At 59.8% G+C, this 18,178-nt stretch overlaps 1 protein-coding gene across 2 annotated transcripts in view; it reads left to right on the forward strand.

Annotated features, from left to right (window-relative positions):
* The window catches only part of SLC45A4 (solute carrier family 45 member 4), a 53,110-nt gene that overhangs the window by 23,906 nt on the left and 11,026 nt on the right, over nt 1–18,178 (forward strand). The window contains exons 2-3 of one of the 2 annotated variants that reach the window (XM_058668429.1): nt 2,848–2,942; nt 5,528–6,186. In XM_058668429.1, the coding sequence (XP_058524412.1) occupies nt 5,943–6,186 (244 nt within the window). In that variant the 5' untranslated portion in view covers nt 2,848–2,942; nt 5,528–5,942. The remainder of the gene's footprint in view (nt 1–2,847; nt 2,943–5,527; nt 6,187–18,178) is intronic. The other variant, XM_058668430.1, reaches the window with a different exon arrangement.

The raw sequence follows: 18,178 nt of genomic DNA on the forward strand, positions 1-18,178 counted from the left end.
CTTCTGTCTTTTCTTGGTTAGAGTTCTGAGTCCAGCAGTTCGATTGGGGAGATCTCCCAAGATACTTTGAGGTATTCCCAGACTAGATTCTTGTATGTTCTAGCAAGCACAGGGCCCGGCACAGTCCATCACCCCGATCAGCTGGTGGTTGCAATTGCTGTGTTGGTTCTGTTTTCAGTCCCGAGTTGCACTGGAACCAATGGGTGTTGCAGTCCAGTCTGGTTCGGCCCTTACATCAACCAGTGGGAGCTGCAGCCTAGTCGGGGCGACCCACAATAACCCCCACCAAGCCCGCCCCCTACCCTGGTTTGCCAGTATGTGTAGCAGAAGACCAGTCTGTCCCCCATCCCATTTGGCTCTGGTACTTGTCAATGGGTATTAAAGCTTAGTTCTATCTAACCAACTCAACCATCCAGCCCTCACAGATGTTGAGTGCCTCTCTATCTAGCCATCCCAGCCCCCGTCCTAGTTTTCATGCCGTCCCACGGGAATAGTGACCCAAGAAGGGGGAACCCACTTTTCCCTCCCAGGTCTCTCTGTCCCGGTTTATGCACTCTTTAGGTGGTCCTGTGATTTGACTTGACAGAATTAGTCCCCAGTGCCAGCTTCTGCCAGCTGATGCTGCGGCCCTGAACTAGTCCACGTGCAGCGCACAGGTGTTATAGCCTTGCTTAGTCGGGTCTGTCTATCCCAGCCAACACTCTCCAGTGGGAGTAGCTGACCGGCGAGGGGACCAGCCCCTTAATCCCCCCGCCAGCTCTGCCCCTTCCTTCCTAGATCTCACGTGTGCTGGATGGGTGCTGCATTCATATCCAGTATAGGCAACCACGCCCTGGCATTCCATAATGTGTACTGGTTTTGTCGCAACCAAACCCGGCCCATCCCACACTCTGTTCTGGCGATCGGATTTGCCAGTGGTTGACATGAACTGATTCAGCCCGGTCTGCTCCTGACCCATGCTGAATGTATGCCAGTGGGAAACTTTCCATGGCCTATTCTGGGCTGTTTCCTATCATGCTTCTTGCGCTTACCTGCAGGGACTGTGTCCTGCCAGAGGAGTTGCCCAGGCTCCTCCATCAGAACCCCTCCCAATGCCAGATTTTGCGCTTGCCAGGGGGTTCTTGAGCCAACCCTACTCAGTTCACCTCCTGTCCTAGCAGGAACAGTGGTTTTTCCTGGCTGGCTTTCACCCCATTCTGGTTCTTGTTGGATGCTTCAGCCCAGCCATGGCTCGTCCATACCCACATACAGCTCACACATGGCTCAGAAGAGGAGTGAGACCCAGCCTAGTCAGTCCCACATCTACCCTGGTTCTCCATAACACCAGATGATGTTGGGGTCTGGCCTGGCCTGGTGCATCCAATCCCAGCCCACACTAGTGCCTCGGGTGACTACAACTGTTTCCTAGATAGAACGCAGCCCCCATTCCAGCATGTACACTCCTTGGTGGGAGCCTCATCCCAGTTGTGGTGTCCCCTTACCTCCCAGATTGGGCCTGTTCCTAGCCGTAAATCACGCACCTGCCCGTGGTTGCTCTGAGGACCATTAGGTGCAAGCCTCAAGTTCATTTGGGATTCCCTCATTGCCAGCCTTCTGTTTCCTCCATTTTGATTGAAGGGATCCCCAAAGAGACTTTGAGGTGTTCAGAGATCAGGTTACTAGCAAGCACAGTGCTTCACGCCCCAAGCACTGTGGGTTCAGGAGGGACCCTCCCAGGCAGCAGGTCAATGAACCAAAAGTCAAAAACTCTCTGACCGGGCGCCCTGGAGCAGCTCCCCACGTGTACATGGTAGCTACTGTGTGTTCCCAGGCTTGAGGCGTGGCCATCCCAAGGCCCCCCGGCAGGCAGCGAGGTAGCTGCCTGCCGGAGGTTCAAGTCCTTGGGCCCCAGTCTCACCCTTCCTGGCTCCTCCCCCCAGCTCAAGCCACATGGCGAGCAGTAGGGGAGGCCCAGACTCGCTACACAGACTCCCGGGACTCACCCAGAAAAGGGGTAGCCATCGAGGTTCCGGCAAATCTGGGAGCAGCTCCCCACGTGTACGTGGTAGCTACTGTGTGTTCCCAGGCTTGAGGCCAAGAGCCACCTCTTGTGTGTCCAGACCAGCCAGTCGGGACAGAAGCTGGACAGCGCCTGTGATGTGGGGAAGTTGTGAGTGGGTTGGAGAAGCATGCGGAGCTTCCAGCCCCTGGGAGGCCCCTGAGGGATGTCACGGAGGCCTGAACGGCACCTTGCCCCGAGCAGGTCAGCAGCTCACATGCTGCGAGTGCTTGGACTTGGACTCGGGGTGACCAGGAAAATCTGGGGAGCAGGGCAAGTGAGCCGAGTGACTGCCTTTCTGCCTAGGACAGGCACTGTGGAGGCAAAGTTGGCACAAGTGCTGCGCATGCGCCCAGGGAGCCGCCACGTGGCTGTGGGGAGCCAACAGCTGGCTGGGCCTTCCAGGTGTAAAGACACCTGTGGAAGCACCAAAGGGTGCTGGTGTATCCCACTTGTTTCTGGGTCCCGGGAACCCCCACTTAGCCATGGCTGTGAAGGGAGGCACTCGGTGGTGGGAGAGGGGGTAAGGTTCCTGGCTGCCCACCCTGACCCCCAGCTCTCCTCTCAGGACGGGCCACCGCCACCTCTCCCTCCCTCCTGCAGCGGTTCCACCTGACTAACGTGCGTGTTTGTTCCTCTGTGACACCCACGTGAGCCACCCTCACAGGCGCTGAGGCAGAGTATGTCTGCAGGGGTGCCGTGTCAGCCCACGCAGTCCTCTGTTCTAGAAGGCCATCGTTGTGGGATGCTGCTGGCCACTGCTTCCCCGCATGCAGGACGCTAACACTCTGTCGTTCTCGTCGCTATAGATGACAGTGGCATTGCCTGCGTAGGATCTGCTGGCCGCATCCGTGCTGCTAGAGGAAGGCGAGCTGTGTTCATGCCCAGACTTCCTGAGTAACAGGTAAACCCGCACCGCCTCCTGCCCGTCTTGTCGGCTCTGCTGTCAGGCCCAGCCGGCAGGGCGGAGGCAGCCCTCCCCTGCACGCAGCCCCTCAGCATGTGCCAGGTGGCCGGCCAGCCATCCGTCCAAATCCTCGTGCTCTCAGCAAACCTCTCCCAGCTCCTGCAGGGTCGCCAGCCATAGAGCAGGAGCGGGGATGTAGGTGAGGCAGGCCTGGAGGCTACAGGCGCCTTCAGGGACCCGCACCAGGAGCAGAGAGGTGGGAATGCGGGACTTCCCGCAGCTGTGGCAGGCCCACCCTGTTCTCAGGGGCCCCTGGGAGCCTTGAGAAGCCCATCCAAAAAGCCATGAGTGACTTGAGCTGTGGGAGAGGAGAGGCAGAGAGGCAGGGCGCCGAGGGCTGCGGGGAAGTGGGGTCTCCCTGTGAGCGCTGGGGAGAGTGTGAGGAACACAGGCAACCAGCGGTGGGTGCCCAGCTGCGAGGGTCACCTCTCCCTCTCTGCGGAGCCTGGACGGTGCAGAGTGCGGAGCTGGGCTGCCCAGCACCCACATCCCGGGCCGTGATCTTGGTCACACCTGGGCCCTGCAGGCATCCATCACCTGTAGACTGTCCTGCGTCCATGGACTCCTGAGGCTGCTTTGCCCAAGCTGTCCTGTCATTCATCCTGATTGACCTGTGGGCATAGCTGGACCCAGGGCTCTGGGGGGGTGTGGACTAGACAGCTGCTTTCCGGGAGGCACCTTGGGGCAGTTCCCAAGCATCTGGCAGGAAAAGCCTGGCATTTCAGAACAGCACCCCCCACCCCCGGCAGTAGCCGTGGGCTGGGATGCAGCCGGGGGCACTGGAAAAGAGCTTGTAGCCTCACTAGTCACCTTCCCGTGGCTGGGACCTGGCCAGGCACTCTCCAGCTGTGCCCTGGGGGAGGTTGGCAAAGTGGATTGGGAGCAGAGTAGTGGTCAGGTGGCTGCCAGTAACTTCCCCACCATGCCGTCACCACTGAGGACTGTTACTCCACGGCTACTCTGGAGACCTGCTGGCGCCACCCTGTTCTGAGGTCATCAGGCTGTGACCGTGGGCCCGCTCCTGCTGTGAGCATGGGTGGAGCGACCAGACAGAATGGAGAAGAGGCAGCAGAAACGGGCTCACAGGACTTAGACATTTAGTTAGTTATTTGAAGGGCAGAATGTGGGTGCTGCAAAGGTTTCTTCTGTTTGCTGCGTCACTCCCCAGATGGCCAAGGCTGCCAGGGCTGGGCCAGACCAAAGCCAGGAGCCCAGGACTCCATCCTGGTCTCCCACAGCAGGTGGCAGGGGCCCACATATTTGAGCCATCACATGCCACCTCCCAAGCACATTAGCAGGAAGTCAGGTAGCTGGATTGGCTCAGCGTGTGGTAACCTTTTCAAGGGAAGCCTTTCCCTGTTGACAGGGAGCTTGGAGTGCAGTTTCTGAGCCTTGGGAGCTGTTGGTGCCAGGGTAGTGGCCACCACAGTGCCTGCTGTTTGAGTGCCCTCTCCCCCCCTGTCCGCCTCCCACTGTGGCAACAGAGGCGTGCTTGGAGCTCCACCTTTGTCATGAGAGGACTCGGGTGTGTTCTGACTGCCTGGTCTGATCCGTAGCTGGTACTGCAGTGACTCAGGGCAGAGCCTACTCATGTCCAGGGCTGACGTAGCGAGGGCCATGAGGCCACAAATAGAGCCCTGAGTGTTGCCAGATGAGATGGGATTTCTCGGCACCTGCGGCTACAGCTCCATCGTCCTCATGCATTGCCCTGGGGCGGTCCCTGGCCATCCAGCCCCATGTTGGAGCCAGAAAGGAAAGTGACTCATTTTCTCCCAGCTGGGAAATGGTCCCTGCAGGCTGCTCCTTTGTCCAGGGATTCACACACACACACACACACACACCCCTCTCCCATTCATGGGTTCCATCCTCCAGGTACCCACCACAGCTGGGAGCAAGCCCGCCTAAGGCAGAGGTGGGGACTCACTCCCTGTTCCCCACAACTCTTAAGTCAGAGGGGAAGCTTGGTTGTTTTAGCCATCCCCCGCTGCCCCGCGGGTATGCTGACTACAGTGTCACACCCACACTCCCACACTGGGTCTGGGGGGGTGGGATGGGGCTTGTGCCTCTGGAAGGATGCTCCACTGGGGCTGTAGGAAATGGGAGAGGCGCCAACAGGCAACCAGAGGCCCTGGCACCTGGCACTGAGGGTGTGCACACGGATCACCCTCTGGCCTCAGCCAGAAGCAGTGCAGGGAGAGCTGGGCAAGGAGCCCATGGCCAAGCCCTGCCCCCCTACAGGAGGGAGGTTTCAGTCTCAGGCGGGCTCTTGAGCACCCCTTGCCTGACCCACTGTCTTCTCCACCTCCTGCTGTGTTTGCTGGCTGGTGAGGGCACCGCCCAGCACTCCACCCATGCTGGAACATTCATGTGCCACAGTACCCACGGGTGATCCTATGCCTGGGCGAAGGACCAGGCTTGCCGTGGTCTCTAGTCCTGTCCTCCCAGTCACCACACTCCGCTGGGCCCCCGTGGCCAGGGCCGTGCCAGCTCCCTGACCACCGTCGGTCATCCCTCTCTTGCAGATCCTCCAGTCGCTCGATGGGGATCGTCCGTGCACCTGCTGTGTCTGTCGCCTCCCCACCGCACTGCAGCAAGAAGAGCGCCTTCAGCACCTCTTCCGTAATGATGATGAAACTGGTATTAACTGAATGGCCATTATGGATTTTTAACTCTAACTTGCAGTAAGCCAGCCAGCCAGCCATATGTCCAAAGTCCAACCAGAAACCCTCGCGCTCCACTGCACGCCTCAAGCGACTGCAAGCCGTGAGATCGCTGGCCAAACCGAGAGGAACACCGGTGTCACCTGCCTGAGGAACGCCCCGAAGCAGAGAGAAGACGTCTTAATTTATCATTGAAGATATATGTTAGTGTTATTTATGTAGGTAGAGTAAATATATATCGAGATATATATATACACACATCTATTTTTCGGGGGTGATGAGAATGGCTCCGCAGAATGCCGACTCCGAGTCTATGCAAGTTCAGGAGCTGCCCGTGTCCGTGCCGGAGCTGCATAAGGCAGGGCGCCCAGAGGCCGAGCCCCGCGACGAGACCCTCAGCGAGGGCTCCATAGACCGCATCCCCATACGCCTGTGGGTGATGCACGGGGCCGTCATGTTTGGCAGGGAGTTCTGCTACGCCATGGAGACCGCGCTGGTCACGCCCATCCTGCTGCAGATCGGTAAGTGCTGCGCCGGGCACCGTGTGCAAACATTCCCAGAAGCCCTTGACACAGGTCGCGCGTGTCTTGCTCTGCCTGCTGGGGCAGGTGCTCCTGTCTGTTGGTTCTTACTTTTTTTGAAGTATTGATTTGAAAGGCAGAGCGATAGTTGGGAGGAAGGCTCATCTCGCACCTGCTGCTTCTCTTCCCCAAATGCCCGTGACCGCAGGAGCTGGACCAGGCCGAAAGCAGGAGGCAGGAACACCCCCGGAGTCTACTCCCTGGGTGGCAGGGGCCCAGGCAGCTCAGGCCAGCTGTGTTGCATTGCATTGCCAGGCACATTGCTAGGGAGCTGGCTGGGAAGCCCTGCGGCCTGGAGTTGGAGCAGCAGCCTGTGGGTGCTGCAGGCAGTGACTGCTTGCTGTACCGTAGTGCCAGCCTATTTCCTCGGGTGCGGAGCCTTCGATACTGGCATGCAAGCATGGGTTTGGCAGACGAGTGTTGGTTGAGCCTTTGGGACTGTTGTTGTGGGTGAAGGGAACAGTTCGTGCCATGACAGTTGGTGACCACTGACCGCCTCCCTCTGGGCGAGTCTGCATGTCCCCTGGGTATGACCCTTGAATTCTCTGCCTGTGACATCCAGGCTGGTCTTTTTCTTTTTTTAAAAGATTTATTTATTTATTATTTTTTATTGGAAAGTCACACATATAGAGAGGACAATCTTCTATCCATTGATTCACTCCCCAAGTGGCTGCAATGACCGGAGCCATACAGATCTGAACCCAGGAGTCTGGAACCTCTTCCGGGTCTCCCATGCGGGTGCAGGGTCCCAAGGCTTTGGGCTGTCCTCGACTGCCTTCCCAGGCCACAGGCAGGGAACTGGCTGGGAAGTGGAGCTGCCGGGATTAGAACCAGTGCCCAAATGGGATCCCAAGGTGTGTAAGGTGAGGACTTTAGCCGTTAGGCTGCAGCACCGGGCCCGTCCAGGCTGATCTGGAGCCTCTCCTTGGCCTCACCTCTGCTGCTTGAGTGACCGTCCATGGTGTCAGGATCAGGCCCCGGGTGGGAAGCCCCTGGAACTTTGTCAGGATGTGTTCCAGCTCCCTAGCCCTGTGTGCTGTCTGGCTGGCCTCGGGGACCACCATGTCCAAGCCCAGTTTGTTCTAGAATTCTGGCTGCACTAGGCAAGGTAATTGAATCCCCCGTAGCTGTGGCTTAGGACCATGTCTTGCTGTGCCATGCCAGGTTTCTCCTCCCTCAGAAATCTCCCAGGCCCCACCTGGCGCCCATGGGCCGGGAGCAGTACAGGTGTGTAGTGTGCAGCATGCAGAGGTGGCTCCTTCCGTGGGGGCTGGTGGCCGTCAGTGGCACCAGGGCACATCTTGTGCCACCTGATTCATGCCTGACACTTCCTCTGCGCCCTGCCTGTCTCGTCTTTTGTCTTCATTGACCATTCCTGAAAAGGTTGTAGAGTGCTGACGGGGGTGGGGGACAGTGATCTGACCTGCCCGCTCCACTTTGAAGGAGCCATGGGAACAGAAACCAGCAGGCACCCCAAGCTGGTGGGCATGGCTCCTCCTAGGCCCAGTGGGTGCGGGGAGACGATGCCAAGAGGCTCCTTGTCACATGTCTGTGACATGGGCAAGCGTTTGGCATCCAGGTGGTGGGACATGGGGCACCAGGACTCGGTTCTGGGCCCCCTTCAACACTAGCTGCTGGTATCGGCAGGGATGACACAGGGAGGCAGCTTCTTCATGGGAGAACTGAGACATGAGACCAGTAACGCTGGCCTGGGGGAGCAAGGTGTAATGAGGCAGCGCCCCCAAGACAGGCTGTGAGTGCGGGGACCGTCTTAGCTGCAGACAGCACGGCTGGCAGGCCTCCCGCTGGCCCTCGCTGAGGACTGTCGCAGCCACGAGCTTGGTCGTCCAGTCTGGTGTGCCCAGTGTCGCCCCCTTTTCTTTCATGGCATCAGGGAACCGAGAAGAGCCGGTAGTAACCTCGCTGGAGCCCTCCCATCGCAAACCCTAGGAGAGGCTTTTGCTCTGTCATTTAAATCAGAAAGCAGGGAGCTGGAGACAGCCACCTGTGTGTTGATTCACATGATCAAGGAACTCCGTGCAGGCCTCCTGTGTGACAGTGGCGGGAGGGACCTGGTGGCAGGTGAGAGCCAAACCCCGTGTGGAACCCTGACACGGGCATGCCGGCGAGGCTGCCCTCGCCCAGAGGGAGTGCCTGTTGGCAGCTTGAGGATACTCAGCAGCTGGAGACCTCCACACATGACCACCCCGTCCCCTGTACCCCAGGTGTTCGTGTCCTAGCCCAGAGGTGGCTGACTGTTCCTGGGGTGCAGCACGGCTGGTCCGCCAAGTTCCATGGCCAGGCAGGGTCATGGAGTCCCCCGCTGAATCCCGGAAGCTCTGCCTCTGGTGCTGAGCTGGCGGGATCCCTTGAAAGTCGCCACTGCTTGGAGAGTAGGGTCTCCCTCTGTCACTGCCCAGGGCTGGGAGACGTGAGGGGTCTGGAGGGGCTGGACGGGGAGGCCACCCTGCGGCACAGCTGCCTGCTGTCGGGGTGAGACGTGAGGAGTCTGGAGGGCCTGGACGGGGAGGCCACCCTGCGGCACAGCTGCCTGCTGTCGGGGTGAGACGTGAGGAGTCTGGAGGGGCTGGACGGGGAGGCCACGAGCCTCCTGCTGTCAGGCTCATTGGGGTGCAGCCTTCCTCGGGGTCCAGCCCCTGTTTCTCTTTTGTTTCCATCACTCGCTAGAGTGGTTAATATGGGTTTCCTGTGCCCCGTGTGAGGTGCCAAGAGGTAGGGCAGCTTCCTGTCCCCACGCCATTCCTCTCCCTCCACCCTCAGCAACCTTAGTGCCTCTCTGGAGCTGCTGAAGTGGGCAGCGGGGGGCCACGGCTGTGAGGGGCTTAGCTGTGTTGGCGACTGGGCTGTTCTTTGGGGACCTCCCGCCAGCACTGTGCAACCCCAGCAGCCAGGGCCCAGGCTGTAAAGTCATGAAGGCTACTCTGCCTCACACCTGCCAGCCCCGGCTGGGTGTTGCAAGCCTCTGAGCACTACACATTGCTCTGGGGGGCAGGGAGAAATGCCCACTGCTGACACAGGAGACCGTCAGGCAGAACAGGCGGGTGGGGCTGCTGCTGGAACTCAGGAAGAGGCCCTGACAGTGGGTGTTACAGCCCTCATGGCTCCAGGCAGAACCGTGTCAGGTCTTGGGCTGCTCTGGGGCCACCTGCCTCATCTGGACCCCTGGGGGAGTTGGGCAGGATGCATGGCGAGTGACCAGGCCACGCATGGGCAGTGGAGCAGCTTGGTGTGGCGGGTCGTAGATGGTGTCTGGGACTGTGAGGTGTTAATCCTGTGGGAGCATGGCGGCCGGGCAGCTGCCCTGGTTTTCCCAGCGTTTGCACACATGTCCTTAAGTGGTCAGTAGTGTCTGCTCACGCCAGAGCGTTTTCTGTGACACTGACTGTGGCATTGCACTGGCATGTGGCTGACAATGTGCCTGGGTTTTCCTGCATGGGTGTCAGCCGTGGGCAGGGCAGTCACACTGGAGCTAAACTCCAGTTCCCAGACACTGCTGCAGTCTGCCACCTCTGACTGTCCCGCTGCCCACTGGGGGACCTGGCTCCACTCCATTCCCCTGCAGCGGGCTCCCATACCAGCCTAATGAAAAAGGCACACCCCCTTACACACATGAGCCCCACATAGACACACACACTGGGGATGACAGATATGGAACCAGTCGGGGCTCCAGGTACCCTGGAGGGAAGCTGGCAACGGGCTGAGGCTTCTGGGTACAGAGGTCAGGTGCGGTGAGCTACCTGAACCAGGCTGAGCCAGCAGTGCAGGTACCATAACCTCCCAGTCAGCACCCAAGCCAGAAGCTGGGAAGCAGGTGCAGGGCTGGAGCGCCAGCCATACCCCCTTCTTGTGTCAGGGCCACCACACCCTTCCCTACTGTAAAACAAGTGCTCCCGTGGCACATGCATCTTGTGCCAACTCCTGCCCGTAGCCAGGCCCTGCCCTCCTCTCTCAGAGTTCCCACTGTGGTTTTAGGGTCCGCTGTGGACTGGCAGCTTGGTGTTTGCCATTTGACCGTCACCTTTGCGGTTTGACGCAGCTGGGATCTGAACACCCAGGCCTCAGCTGTTCCTGCTTAGCTCAGGCAGGGGATTCTGTGTCCACTACACTGCCCACCTGGACTGGGCAACCTGTCCCCCAGGGCCCACGTTAGCTGTCCGCTCAGGGCAGAGGCACACCTGGCATGTGGCTGCCCAATGCAGGCTTGTGAGTAGAGATGCCAATAGAAGTCTCCTCCATCACTGACCTGCTTGCCAGGCAAGGAAACCAGACTTGGCTGAGGCGCACATGCAGGCACAGCCTGGCCACTGCCCCGTGGGGCTCGAGAAGTGACAAGCCAGGGACCCTCGAGGTGTCTGACCCCAGTCACTGTGCAGCAGTGCCATGTTCGTGCTGGTGCTGGGCTGTGCACCTGTGTCCACAGGCTCCCCCCGATAGGGCACCTGCCAGAAGCCTGTGTCCCAAGCGAGCTGGGTGACAGGCAGCTTGGGGCCTTGGGGCCATACCCAGTGTGCCCCAGGCGTGCAGACTGCGGCCTACGGGGGCTGTATTGGTGGCAGGTCACGCCTGCACACATGTTGTGCACCTGCTGAGGGGGATGCCCCAGGAGAGTTGGCTTCCTGTCCTCCCACACCTGTGACCGGGTCCTGTTGCACTCAGCGCTGCTCCCCTCGGCACCTGTCCCGGCGTACCCAGAGCCCTAGGCCTCGGTAGCTGCTGCCCCATCAGGGGGGACTCAGTCCCACCTATTTCCAGCGACCATCCCTTCTTCTGAGGGAGCCAGCACTCAAGTTGGTTCTGGGGCTGGTGGGGACAGATGCCAAAGCTCCCGGTCCCAGGGAACGGTGCCTCCTCAGATGGCAAGGAGGAAGTGGGTTCCACTGAGACCAGACCCTTGGTGGCACCTTTCCCTCTTCCCACTCCTGTGCCTATGACCCCTGGTGCCGAGGGGGACAGGCAGACCCCTGCTACTGCCCCTGCCCCTTACCTCCCCCCAACAGCTCCTGGGCCCTCAGCTGTGTGGGAAGCTGTTTTTTTTTTTTTCTTTTAAAGATTTATTTTATTTTTATTGGAAAGTCAGATATACAAAGAGGAGCAGAGACAGAGAGGAAGATCTTCTGTCCGATGATTCACTCCCCAAGTGAGCTCAACAGCTAGTGCTGCGCCGATCCGAAGCCAGGAGCCAGGAACTTCTTCCAGGTCTCCCACACAGGTGCAGAGTCCCAAGGCTTTGAGCTGTCCTCGACTGCTTTCCCAGACCACAAGCTGGATGGGAAGTGGAGCAGCCGGGATTAGGACCGGTGCCCATATGGGATCCAGGTTCGTTCAAGGCGAGGATTTTAGCTGCTAGGCCACACCACTGTTTGTGTTTAAAACATAAATGCCACTTTGTTCAAGTCAAATTCAGAAGTCCTAGTAGGGCAGACAGGTTCTCTTCCACTCCTGTGCCCGTCAACCCGCCCCTCTCCCCAGCGGTTCCTGTCCTCAGAGACAGGGATGGCTCTGTGCTGCTCCCCTGTCCCACATTCCAGGTCGCCCCCTGTGTCACCTGCTCCACTTTCACCCACTCCATTGGGTGGACAGAGTGATGCCACTCCCAGAGGACACCTCACAAAGAATGTGTGGTCCCAGGGTGGGCATTGGACACGACCTTGAAGTTGCACGTCTGAACTTCCCCACCCCCAGCTTCCCACTGGCTTGCACTCTGGGGAGGAGTGGATGTGGTCCTCTGCCCACCTAGGGCTGGTGGGGAGAAAAACCCTGCAGATTCCAGGCTGCTGGCTCTGGAACCTTGCCCAGCCCTGGCTGTTGAGGGCATTTGAGGAGTGAGCCAGGAGATGGGGGTGCCTCTCTGTCCAACTTTTGAGTGAATAGGGGGGAAAGTCTATGTGAGAGAGACTGAGAGAATGCTTTGGTCCCAGGGTCAAGGCGGGTCTAAGAAGCACCCCAGTCCTTGTTGGGTTTGGCTGCCCAAGGGTGTGGAAAGCCAACCTTGAGGGCAGGCTGCTGAGTCAGGCCAGCCCCATGCCAGCCGCGGCCACCTCGGGCTCCACAGTCCCGGGTCCCAGGCCCCAGCTGGGGCGGAGCAGGTGTGGGGAGCTGGGACTGGACGTGCCAAGGTCCCCGGGCCCCCCTGCTCGGATGTTTGTTCCCGGGTAATCTTGTTCCCTTGGGAAGAAGCCTGGCCTCCCCGTCCTGTTGATTGTTTCCTCTGGTTCAGGAAGTAAACTCTGGGGAGAAGGAAAAGCTCATGAAAGGAGAAAAAAAAAGTATGTTTTGTTGTGGCGGCGTGGCCTGCCTGCTCGCTGTGAGGTTGGGGAGGGGCTGAGCGGTGTTGCTTGTCCAGGAATGAGTCTGGGTGCCTTGAGGGAGCAGCATGCTGACCGTGGCCTGCGCTCATCCTGAGTGCCAGGCTTGCTCGTGCGAGTGGGCGTCCCGGGGAACCCAGAAGTTGCCTGTCCCTCTAGAAAACACCGTGGGAGGGAAAGGTTAAAGGCCCCCGAGTGCACCAACTAGGAGCCAGTGAGGAGGGTGGGCGAGGCCGCCGCATGGAGGTGATGGTGTGTAGGATTCCTGTGCGCCTGTGGTCCCAGGAGCCCTCTGTGCATAGTGAAGGGCTTGCTGGGAGAAGCTTGGACAGCCCTGGAGGACTCCAGCTACGTCATGCTCCCTGCCGGCCGAGGCTCCAAGGGCCACCTATGTCCAGTGGAAGACAAGCGAGCAGGCATGCATGCCCTCCAGGGTCCTCGTGGGAGGCCCACCCCAGCCAGGGCCTGGGAGACAGGGACATGGACTGGGCGTCTTGAGAAGTTCCCAAGTGATAACATGTGTGGTGGCAGGTGTCAGCGTGGCAGGCCTGGCTTCCTCGTGTTTCAGATGATTGTACTGAGACAGCAGCTGTGAGCTGCAGCCCCTGGCACTGGGTGTCTGCCCCCCCTTTATCCTATGCTCACCAGACTCGGCCCCAGACACGAGATGAGCCACCAGAGATTCTGTGCAGTGTGGCCAGAGAGGATCCCGTGCCGAGACGACCACAAGGGGCCATTCCGAGGGCTCCTGAGCTGCGGTGCGGCCACCCATTCCTACCTGTCTCTTCAGCGCATGCTGCTGGTGTGGTACTCCTCACCCTCGCTTCCACCGTGTGTTGTTAGGCAGGTAGCAGGTGTGGGCGACTGCTACTTCTCTCCGTCCCCTCCCTGAACCCTGCAGCACTTTCTCCATTGCAGGCCTGGGGGATCCAGGCCACATGAGCATGGCCCTTGATCACTCAGAGACAGCACAGTGACAGACAGCAGAGCACAGGGGCAGCTGGGTAGACCTAACCACTGCCAACCTGGACCCTGCACATTCCAGTGAGCCTGGCATGGAGGGCTCGGCCCTGGCCTCTGTGTGTGCACCACTGCCAGAGCTGACCTGACCCTGTCTGGCCATGGCAGCATCCGGGTCTTCTCAGAGGGCCCAGGGACATGGCTTGGGCTGGAGGGCTATGAGGTGGGAGCGGGGAGCTGACGCCACTCTGCCAGTGCATCCTGAGAGCCTACATGGTGCCCTGTGCCTCAGGGGGCAGCTGCTCACAGGCCGGAGCCAGGCTCCCCAAGACAGCTCCGGTAGCAAGTGGTGGGGTTGGCCGCAGGCTGAGCGGCTCTCGCCCGAGCGCACCTGTCATGGACCGCTGCCTAGCCCTTCCCTCACCTGGATATTTGGGGAGCAGCGGAAGGAGCAGTTCTTACCGCCATTTATCAACTGGAGTCAGAGATGTCACTAACAGTATATGAGGGCGGCAGCTGGCTTCCTTCCATGCCTGTCCCTGATTCAAATCACAAAATCTTGGTATTCCTCCATCCTGGGAGCTGCCTAAGCAGGGAGCAGGTGGGTCAGCTTGAGGAGGCTCGGGCCCTTGGTTTCTGCCCTGTGTGTGCGGGCAGCAGGGGCCCACACACGCAGGCTATTTTCTGCCCCCTTCCCAGGCGCATTAGTGGGAACTGGCCTGAAACCGTGTAGATGGGGCTAGTGGCAGGCCCTCCCAGCGGCAGCTTGTCCGGCTGTGCCTGCCCTGAGGAATTCGGCAGGAAATGCCTCAGGAAGATGTGAGGTGTGTCTGGGAGTGTGAGAACGCACCGCGAATCTTATTTCTTTGTAAAATTTTATTTATTTGGAAGTTAAGAATTAGAGACATCTTCCATCTGCTGGCTGACACCCCAAATGACCACAGTGGCCGGGGCTGTGCCAGGCCAAATTCAGGGGCCCAAGGCCTTGGGCCATCCTCCACTGCTTTCCCAGGCCGTTAGAAGGGAGCTGGACTGGAAGTGGCCAGGGCACTAATTGACATCCACATGGGATGCTGGCGTCACCGGCGGCAGGTTACCCACCGTGGCACAGCACCAGCACCATCAGACTTCCAGTCTAGCCAGGCATTGGGTACAGGGGCTTAAGCCGGCATCCCATATAGGCACTGGTTCAAGTCCCAGCACTGCACTTCGGATCCAGCTCCCTGCTGATGTACCTGGGGAAACAGCCGAAGAAGTGCTTTGGTGCCTGTACCTGGTGGGAGACGTGGGTGAAGTTCGGCGTTTCAGCCTGGCCCAGAGCTGATCCTTTTGCAGCCATAGGGGACGGGGCCAGTACATGGGGTATAATCTCTCTCCGTCTGTAACTCTGCCTTTCTTTTGGACTCTGCACCTGTCTTGTGGGTGTGCTGGGGCACAGCCCCTGGAGCCGCTGTCACAGAGGCTACAGCCCTGTTCCCACGGAGAGGGCCTGGATCCCCCAGGCACGAGCAGAGTCAGACCTGACCCCACGTGCTGGGATCCCCGGGAGGCAAGGGTCCTCGCCTGGGGCCTGTGCGTCCTCGGTGCCCACTGCATGCAGAGCTGTCTTTCTCATCACACTGTTCCTGGTCTGGGAGCCTTGCTGCCCTCCTGCCTTCTCCACCCTACTGCTGCATCTCAGAGCAGCTCCCTGGTGTCGGCGTCATCCCAAGCCCCTGTCCCAACCAGGGCCGGAGTCTGGGCTGTCATTGTCCTGGCCAGCCCTGCTCTTCCACCTTCATGTGCCTGGCAGGTCCCTGGGCAGCTGGTGACTTACCCGGAGCTATTGCTGGGTGCGACACTTCCCCATGTCACAGAGGATGGAATGGGGCAGGGGCCGGGAACATCCCCCTTGCCCTGTGTCACGTGACACCAGCCTGTGCACTTTGGGCAGGAAGATGCTACAAGGTCTTCCTTCCAGAAAATGGTGACACTGGTGTGGAAGTTGCCAGCGTGAGCCTTTGTGGGCAGCTCCTCCACGGGAGCCTCAGGACACGGGTGGGCTGGGGGCACCCGGGTCCTGTTGGAGCTGGTGCTGGCGACACAGCTCACTAGCGTTTGTAGGCGATCCAGTGCCCAGACCATGAAGATATATCAAGAGCTTTCTAACCCAGGGGAACTGGGCGGCTGAGTCCCCGTCCCACTCTTGGGGATTCTGGGCCTGGGCTGCACAGGGCAGGTGTGTGTGGGAGGGGCCCGAGGCACTTCCGGCCTGGGGGCTGCTATGCAGGGCAGGGCTTGCGTGGGCAGTGCTGGTCCGGCCTGTATCACTCAGCAAGCTGCTGTTTAGAACATTCTGCAGCTTGGCAGTGGGCCAGGCCTCGCTATCCACACTCAGGCAGGAAGCAGGGGACAGGTGAGTCAGACAAGGGGAAGAAACTAGCTGAACCTCAGGGGGACACCCCCAGCTGAGACTGGGGGCAGAGGGCTGGAGCCTGGAAGGCCTTGCTGGCTGTGGGCAGGTGCCCTCACACAGAACACGGAACAGTGCGTCTCTAAAAACCAGATGGGGCTTACTCTCTTATTTGAAAGGCAGAGTGACAGGAGCATGGCCACCTATACCTGGAAAGTAAGAAAATCCCACTGCCCGACACCCAAGAATGTCCAGAGCAATGTTAGCTGGGCCAGCTCAAAGCCAGGAGGCTGGAGCTCCAGCTAGGTCTGCCACTTGGATGGCAAGGACCAAGTGTTTGGGCCATCGGTCTGCCACCCCCCTAGCCTGGAGCTGTCAGCAGTGTGGAGGGGCTGGGGGATATGGGCATTACAGGTGGTGGTTTAACTTACTTCGCCACCGTGGGCCCCCAAATGCAGCTCTTTTAAGGGGCAAGAAATACTGTGCCACCAGGTGAGAGGGGCCAGTGGGAGGGGATGGTGTGTGCGAGGACTAGAAGCTTCTGGAATTCCAAGCTGACAGCTAGGTATGTACCTGGGGCACAGAGCCAGTGGGGAAAGTGGAGTCTTCTGGAGCCGGGATTTGAGGGCTCCACGGGCTTTGTGAGGGGCAGTGCCCAGCTGAGGTCAGCCGTGTGCATCCAGGGAGGCCGTGGGGGGTGCGCAGTTAGGGTAGGGTGGCTGGAGCCTTTGCTTCACCCCAGGACCACAAGGTAGGAGTGTTATTTTACCAATAGGATAAGCCTCCCAGAGGGGTGGAGGGTTCTGTCAGCTTGAAGACCACGGCCGCACACATCATGGCCAGCCTCCCCACAGGGACATACAAGCATGGCCAGCATGGTCCTCTCCCCAATGCTCGGGGCAGAACCAACAGCACCTTGGAGAGGCTGTCCTGGCTGGCTCACCCCAGGGACACCACGTGGCTGTTCCCCGGGCCCAGGACTGCTCTTGGCTCTCCCCCAGCCTCTGCCCGGGAAGGCAAAGGGCTGGTGGGGGCCCCATGGCTTCAGGTGGAGCTGGGGCAAGCACCTGAGCTGGCCCACTACCACCTCCCCGCAGCCCCTGTGATTCTGGAATGTTCCTGCCTTCCAGGGTTCTCCCTGCACCCCACAGACTGCCTCACAGCCCAGCCAGGCCCTGGAGTCTTTCCACGGCCGTGGCCCTCGGCAGGCTGAGGCTCGGGTCACCCGAGGATGGCCGCTGTTTCCCACGGGCACCAGTTCTCACGCATTTTGTTATCGCGGATTTTTCCAGGAGCCCAGGCAGGCGTAATCTTGGCGCGGAAGGCTTTGTCTGCGGAAAGAAAGAATGTGGGCCCCGGTCCCCGGCTCCGACCCGTGTGAATCGCTCCCAGGCTGCGCTCCCGCTGCTGCCTGGCACCCCTGCCTTCCCCCTCCCATCCATCAGCCCCACTGTGTGAATAGAAGCTGCCCACGTGACCCAAGCGTCGCCCGTGACCTCACACAGCCACGGACGCACCGTGACACAGTCAGGGTTTCCTGTGCACAGCCAGCCTTCCTGGTCCCACCATTGTTGTCCAACTCTTGCCTGGAAAAAAAACAAAAATGATTTGCTGGAGACCGGTGTTGTGTTTGTTCCAGGTCTTGCTGGGAACGTCCCCAGCCGAGGCGTCCCAGCAGCCACCCCCCTCCGACTCGTGGCAGGGAGCGACCCATTGCCAGCAGCCAGCCCCTGCAGGCCCACCAGGTGCAGGTGGCTTGGGTCTTGGCACAGCAGGACAACCTTGGGGTGGACGAGGCAAGGCAGCTCTGGGCAGCATCCACTCTGCGCTGGCTCTCCCAGGAGTGTCCCCTGGGCCGAGCCACCTGCTCCCGCCTGCCTCCCTCGGCAATGGGATTCTAGCTCTTCGGCAAGTGTCAGGCCTGAGCTTGTGTTCAGGGGGAGCCGTCTCATCCTGGGCACCCTGCTTCTCCCAGGTGCCCTGCTGGGGCCAGTGGACTGTTGGGACGTGACCTCGGCCGGAAGCCAGCGTTGGCCCTCACCCAGGCCACATGGAATGAGGGGCCGTCTCCTGAGGGATGCGCTGGCCCTTGTGAGAATGGCGTTCGGCGCCACACGGTGCAGGGCAGGCGGGCTGCGTGAGCAGGTATTTGAAAGCCATGGAGTGTGGGGCACTGAGCCTGGCACCCGCAGCACGTGGCATCTTGACTAGTGACCTTGCGTGACTTTCTAAAATATGTACTTCTTACTTCTTG

This window comes from Ochotona princeps, chromosome 9 (genome assembly GCF_030435755.1).
Source record: "Ochotona princeps isolate mOchPri1 chromosome 9, mOchPri1.hap1, whole genome shotgun sequence".
NCBI lineage: Eukaryota > Metazoa > Chordata > Mammalia > Lagomorpha > Ochotonidae > Ochotona > Ochotona princeps.